This window comes from Carassius carassius, chromosome 39, assembly GCF_963082965.1.
Source record: "Carassius carassius chromosome 39, fCarCar2.1, whole genome shotgun sequence".
Classification (NCBI taxonomy): Eukaryota; Metazoa; Chordata; class Actinopteri; order Cypriniformes; family Cyprinidae; genus Carassius; species Carassius carassius.
Window position 1 is genome coordinate 8,899,958 of NC_081793.1, and position 7,165 is coordinate 8,907,122.

General features: G+C 37.8%; 1 protein-coding gene across 2 annotated transcripts in view; it reads right to left on the reverse strand.

Annotated features, from left to right (window-relative positions):
- Positions 1–2,377, reverse strand: part of ghdc (GH3 domain containing) — an 18,488-nt gene extending 16,111 nt beyond the window's left edge. The window contains exons 1-3 of one of the 2 annotated variants that reach the window (XM_059530636.1): positions 2,140–2,377; positions 1,434–1,667; positions 942–1,138 (exon numbers count right to left, since the gene is read on the reverse strand). In XM_059530636.1, coding sequence (XP_059386619.1) covers positions 942–1,138; positions 1,434–1,667; positions 2,140–2,215 — 507 coding nt within the window. In that variant the 5' untranslated portion in view covers positions 2,216–2,377. Of the gene's footprint in view, positions 1–941; positions 1,139–1,403; positions 1,668–2,139 lie in introns of both variants that reach the window. The other variant, XM_059530635.1, reaches the window with a different exon arrangement.
- Positions 2,378–7,165: the final 4,788 nt, after the last annotated feature.

The following is a 7,165-nucleotide window of genomic DNA, read 5'->3' on the forward strand; positions in this document are numbered from 1 at the left end:
GATCATTGTCACGTTCGACGTTAAACCTTCTTACCACTGACAACTTTCTGGCAGAGTGCAGCAGGTTTTCCTCAAGAATTTGATGGTATTTCGCCCCATCCATTTTTCCTTCTGTACTGACAAGTGCCCCAATCCCTGCTGCAGAGAAACACCCAGATAACAGGATCTTACAACCTCCATGCTTTACTGTAGGAATGCTGTTATTTGGATGCTGAGCTGTATTGGATTTCTGACGGACATATCGTTTGGTGTTGAGGCCAAATAATAAAATTTTAGTCTCATCTGCTTCAGAATCTTCAAGATGTGCTTTGGCAAAACTCAGTCTGTCTGCATGTGGCCATTCTTGAGGAGAGGTTTTTTTGCAACCCTCACATACAAGCCACATTTGTGGAGAACATAATATTGTCGTCACAAGCACACAATGACCACTGTTGCTGTAGGCCTCTAGGTAACCTCTCTGACCAGTTTGGAGAAATGTCCTGATCCAGTGAGGGTCTGTGTTGAACCAAATACCTTCCATTCCTTAATAATATAATTCACTGTGCTTCTAGGCAGTGATAAAGTCTTTGAATAGATTTTTCCTCTCCTGACTTGCACCTGTCCACGGCTTTATTCAAAGAATTTATTGTCTTATACCCACAGCTGATCATTTGAAAGTCATTTTTAGGAGTGGGTGATTCTTTTTCCAACTCAGAGATTTTGTTTTTTTTTATTTTTTTTTCAGACATGTTTTTTTTTTTTTTTTCAGACATGTTGGTGTTACATCCTTCACTTGGTAAATACAATAAAAACTGTGTCCAGGCTTTTAAATTTTTAAGGGGGGCTAATGTACCCACTGTATTTTCTACAAATCTTTACCCATTATTTTGTGCCATTTAGTTAGGTGCCACTAGTAATGCAGACATAACTTTGTACTTTTAAGAATGTGTATGTGTTGTGACCTGTAGGAAGAATTCTGTGTTGGTGTCTTTGGTGCTCAAAAGCATACGGCTGGATCCAGATGTTCCTGATGTCATAGCCAGAATAAGAGGCTTTTCCGATATTAAAACATTCTGCTCTCCTTTAGCCACACGCTCCACAAACTTTTCATAATGGTTATAATCCGTGACCGGATGGTGCTGTTGAAATGTTTCAGTATCTGAAATGATACAATAAAAACTAAGTCATAGATTTTATGACAAGATGGTAGCACATCTCACTGGTTATTTCCATTCCATAGAAGCAAACAAGTAAAACGTAAATGCACTGCACACAACACTGCAAATTTTCTGTATACTATTGTCAAACATATGATTCTATTATATGTTAAATAAAAATAGATGTATATATATATATATATATATATATATATATATAATCTTTTATATAACATAAAGATATATATAATCGTTAAAATCAATCACCTTTAATTGATCTGAACTGGTAGAGCTTGCCGTAAACGGTGTCGGAGTGTTTCTTCAGACGCTGGAGCAGAGTTTCCTCCTGAACGCGATGAATGTCCCGTGTGTCTGACTCTAGTCTTTTTCTCTGGCGACTCCCCAGCCGGCCCACTACTTTCACAGCCACACACTGAGCCAAAAGACTCGATATGGAGCGATTCTTGATCTTTAGCTTCCATAGTAGAGCCATACAGCAGAGACACAGGAGCAAAAGTGAGCCCGCAGGAGCTGTTACACAAAACACAACAGCATTAACGACGGTTGAACGCTAGTAGGAGCCAATAACACATTTAACAACGGATCGAATATTGGGCCTCATCTCCTTCAATTTATAAATGTAAAAACGTACACAATTTTAACAATGTGTAAATATACTCAATTATCTTATCATTAAAATCGAAACAATATATAATCATTTACACAATTTAGATGTAGTCAAAAAAGCCAGATTTTCGCTATTCTGGCAGCTCGAATAACTTTTTGGATTGACAGCTCCTCACCAATAAGTACTTGTGATGGTAATACGTTGACATACTTTGTTATTTGCTAGCCTACTTCAAGGTACTTGAAATTACACCGTGATGGAGGTCTATAAAACTTGATTATAATGTTACTTTTTGACATTGTTACGCACAAAGCTACCAATAATAAAATGATATCTGCCTATTTTGGAATCAAAGAAATTGTTCCACACACTCACCACATGTATTGGTCACGGCCAATAATGCAATAAAACATGGTAAAATGATCCACAAACGCTGATGTGTCTGCATCATTGTGATGGATTTGTCATGATTGAAAACTGAAAGCAAACGCTGAACTACTTCTTCTTCTTCTTCTTCGAGGTTAAAAGGCGGCTTGCATCCAAGAGCATTGCATTACCGCCATCTTCTGGATTATTCTCCCGCGCTATTATTCCAGTTTATTTCCTCCATCTTGTTTTCAGACCCGTTCTAAATAAGAAATAGTTTTTCTCCCATGCTTTTTCTAATCACACCACTTTGCAGTATATCTTTAATACACGCCCCTGCCAACCCATCTCTTCTTAATTCTTCCATCATATTTCTCCTCAGTTCTTCATAACTTCTGTTTTATGGTTTTAATGTCTTACAATACTCACAAAAACCAGTAGGATGCTTCCCTATAATGTGCAATGTACTATTTAAATGGCGGTGTCTTATTCCTAATCTTGTCATCAATATTTCTTCTCTCCTAGTCCCTCCCCAATTCCTCTCTGTACCAACTTTATTTTGAATGGCATAAATGTCTTCCTTTAGCTTCGCTGTTTCACTGACGTTGCCATTCTCTCAGCTTTTTTCCAGACTATACTTTTCCATTGGACATACCTGTCCTGAGACTGAACAACGCTGACAATGAATCACTTCCAATTAAAACTTAATTTATTTTGTCCTCCTTTCTAATGCCATCATGATACCATAACTCAACTGTATACACATTTAGATCATTTGTGGTTTGTTTGCTTTCCTCACCTCCTTGATTAACTACAAAAATTGCCAATCCAGTCCTTCCTGTTTCAAGATCTTCCTAGCGATCTGTATAAATCTGAATATAATCTCTGTAGGCCTATTTATCATCCACATGTCTGTAGTGTTTTGATTTGATGTAATTCAAAATCAACTTCCATGGTTTCAATCTTCCATACTGGAAAGTCAGGCCATACAATAGTTGGGCAGAACTCTTTTTCGCTTACCCTCAAATCTCTAGCCATCCTCCTATCCATTCAAAACCATACTTTGGAGCCCTTTCCCAGCTAGCTTGCAGTACTCTCTTAGTAGGATGTCCTTCTCTATGTCCCTTTGGATGAATCCCTTAATTTACCAGTCATTGTTTAGATCGAATGTCCAGTGGCATCTCTCCAGCTTCCACTTGTAGTGCACATACTGCTGATCTTTTTACTGGTCCTAAGCATAGTCTCGATGCTTTATCCTGTATTATATCATGATAGACATTGCATTGTTTTTATTACTTTTTTTCCTTTCAAGAAATCCTTAACCCAATTAAAAATTCTTCCTCCAACTTCCATTCTATGCAACTTAATCATCAACCCTCTTTCCATAGCATGTCATATGCTTTTTCAACATCAAAAAAATACTGTTACCACCACTTCTTTATTTATTTGTGCTTTTCTGATTTCATCTTCTAAACATACCACTGCATCCATAGTACCCCCCCCCCCCCCCCTCCTAAATCCACTTTGACATTCAGTCACCATAATATACATTAATCTCTTTTCATAATATACATTAATCTCTCATTTAGCATTTTTTACCATTCCTTCAACTGCTGCAGCTTTAATTATGAAGCGTAGGGGGAGGGGCTACCAGACAAAATAAACATAACTCATACACTACATGGTTGAGTACATGGTGCACAAGTACATGGTGTATGAGTGCATTGTGTAAAGTGTGTCATATGTAGTAGTAAAGCATTTGAATACATTTTCAGTTTGGGTAATAAGCTTACATTTCATTATGTGTGTTTTAAATATTTTGCCTTCAACTGGGAAAAGGCTTAAACTTCAGATTAGTAAAAAATGTATAGTGTTTCTTTGGAGACAATACTACCCTTCTAATCTCATACACTAAATGGTACAGCACACAGTGCATAGTCTAAGTGCATAGAGAATAGTGCAACTTTGACTGTGAAATGTGTTTATGAATAGAATGTATTCATGCACTGAGCTCAAATAATTCACTTGAAGGAGAGTGACTGTGAGGAATGACTTGTCTGATTTGAACTTGAGTGGTGTTCTGTCTTTGGACTTCTCAGGTCATCATGGATTGGCCATAATGTACACCAAGGACAGACCCAGGAAACCCAAACAAGTTTGTTAGGGTGAACTGGGAACATTATCCAGATGATCTTTTACTACCACCAATGGAGAAACTACTACCTTATACCAAGGAAGCTGAGGACATGGAGTCCAAGTAGGCCCTGTTTAAAGCCTCTTTTGTGAAGGGGACTGCTTGAAACTTGAAACTGGGGCTGGAAAGATTCTGGTGCCTGTTGTGGCAGGAACCAGAGAACACGTTGCTAGAAACCAATGGTAAGGGAGCTTGTCAGGCAGAAGGAGAAGGTGTTTTGGAATTGGAGGTCAATGAGTTGAAAAATTCAGAAGAGAGTGAAGGCTCTAGATATTGTTGGGCTGTCATAGCTAACATGCCTGTTCAACACTGTGTGGAAATCATTTTGGAAAAAAGGGGATAAGAGAATTTTTTAAAAGGGTGTCTGGAAAGAAGAATCTGGCAAATTGTCTACCCTCATGTGAAGAAGGGAAAATTCTGAAGGAAGGTTTCTGCTCCAGATGTGGAGGGGATGTGGGAGTTTTCTTATCCAGTCTACTGTATGTGTTTTGCTGACTTGGAGAAAGTTTCCAACTGTGTTCTCTGGGGTATCGTGTGGCAGGGAGGCACTATGGAAGTATGGGATACTGGGGCTGGTTATGCAGGTACAAGACCTGTAGTACAAGAGCTGAGTCTGCATTCTTGGCAATAAACAAAGCCTGTTCCCAGTGAGTGTTGAACTCTCCTGAAGGCCTTAGTAGATTGTGACATTAAGTGCTCACTTTGGCCGTTTTGGAAGCATGAAGCAGTGGGGGTGAGGGTCAGCACCCCAATATCTGAGGCCATGGTTCACAGCCAGAAAAAGTGGATAGTCCTTTTTGGGTAGAGGGTGAGTTGTTTCCCAAAATGTACAAGTTCAAGTATCTCGGGGTCTGGTTTACAAGTGAGGGTAGGTTGAAGCATGTGAAAGTGAAAGTCGTGACATTTGCCAAGTATGGTAACCCATACTCGGAACTAGTGCTCTGCATTTTACCCATCCAAGTGCACACACACAGCAGTGTGAAGTGAACACACCGTGAACACATATTTTGCCTGGCCTGGAAACACCTTGGGGTCCCTCAGTAGGAACTGGAGAAAATTGCTGGATAAAAGGATGTGATGGCTGCCCTCTTTAGCCTGCTACCATTGTGACCCGGTCCCGAATAAGCGTTAGGAAAATGAATAGCTTTTCATCATCAAGAACTGATTTTCCATCAGAAAATCTGTCATTGTGTAATAAGAAGTTATAACCCTTTCTAAAATACATTCACAAACATTTCCAAGGGACCAACAAGGGATGACAAAATTAAAATCTTTTATTAGGCATTTGAAGCAGTATACTGCTCTGGGCTTCCCAAGTTCAGTGTCCTTTACTGGTGGTGTATTGTTCAGCAAATCCCATCTTAAAACATCAGCACACCTACCAGAAGTACCAGTTAAGTTAGATTATCATTACTATTCAGCTCTGAGGAATGTTTGAACATGATTGATTATGCAGATGAAAATGGTGGTCAGATATTTCTGTAAAATGACCATTGTCCATGACAACTTTGTAACTGATCATAACAACTTGATCTGACACCTATTTGCCATCTTTCCACCCTCTCTTCAAGATACAATCATTCAACTCAAAACCATGCATTTATATATTTATTGGTAAAGCAGCCATGTGATAAAATGGTTGGCATAGAGCCAGTCAATCACTACTATCACCAAAAAAATAAAACAATTCCAGGACAACCTCTGACCTCACTGCCAGGGTCCTGATCTCCTCTCGTCTATGTTACGTTACAATGACAGGCTGACTGGACATCATCACTTACATAGAGAACATAATGAGATGTTATTTCCCACAATAGGAAAAAGTAAAAATAATAATCAAAAGAGGAGATTTTAGAGACAAAAAAAAGACAGAAGCTAAAGCCAAGTCATCACATTAGGAAAACTCTTAAACCAAGTTACAGTTGCTCTAAAGATAATTCAAGCACAATTTATTTGCATTGCAACAGTATATTACTTTTATATAGCACTGTGGTAGTTGTACCTATTTTTCAATATACATATATATATATATTTATTTTTATATAAAATTCTGTCTGCATAGGTAATTATAAAGACAACTCTTTGATGTGTACTTTCCTGAGATCTGTTCTTGAGGGGACGACTTCATCCTGACTGGCATGAAGTTTTTAAATTTTACATTACTTTGTTTTTAAAAGGTACTGGCCCTTTAAAGACATTTTTTATTAACATTGTCATTTGCTATTCAGGCAAGAAGACTTAAAATGTTTAAAAGACTAATTTACCAATGAGGTATAAAAATAAAAAAATAAAAAACTTCACAAACAACAACTGATATCTTGTGCAATTTTGGCTCTCAAATACACTGATTACTCTATAGAGACATTTACTGGGAAAAAAGACAGCAGTGTCACAATTTCAGATCAATATATATAATCTGAGAGGATTTAAAAATTACCAAAAATTTACTAGACTTTGGTGTAACTATTGGACAAACCTCAGATGTGTAAGGCACAGGAAGAATGGCTCAGGGAAAATTAGGTATCTGGGGTGGGAGGGAGTCAGATTATCAAAAGTTGCCAAGATGCTAGACAGTTCAGACACCGATAAATTATTAAACTGATTGACACCTTTCAAGTTAACAAACATACAGACCCAACCACCATAACATGATCGCCTGTTTATCAGAGAAGATGCTGTCTATGATCAACAAACTATTGTTAGGTCATACATTAAATACGGTAAATCTAGACACTGCTGTTGAAATCAAATTAAACATAATAATTTATATATATATATAGGTTATCGAAATAATTGATTCTTCAGTTTGTTCTGAAGATACATTTTGTCAAATTCCACCCA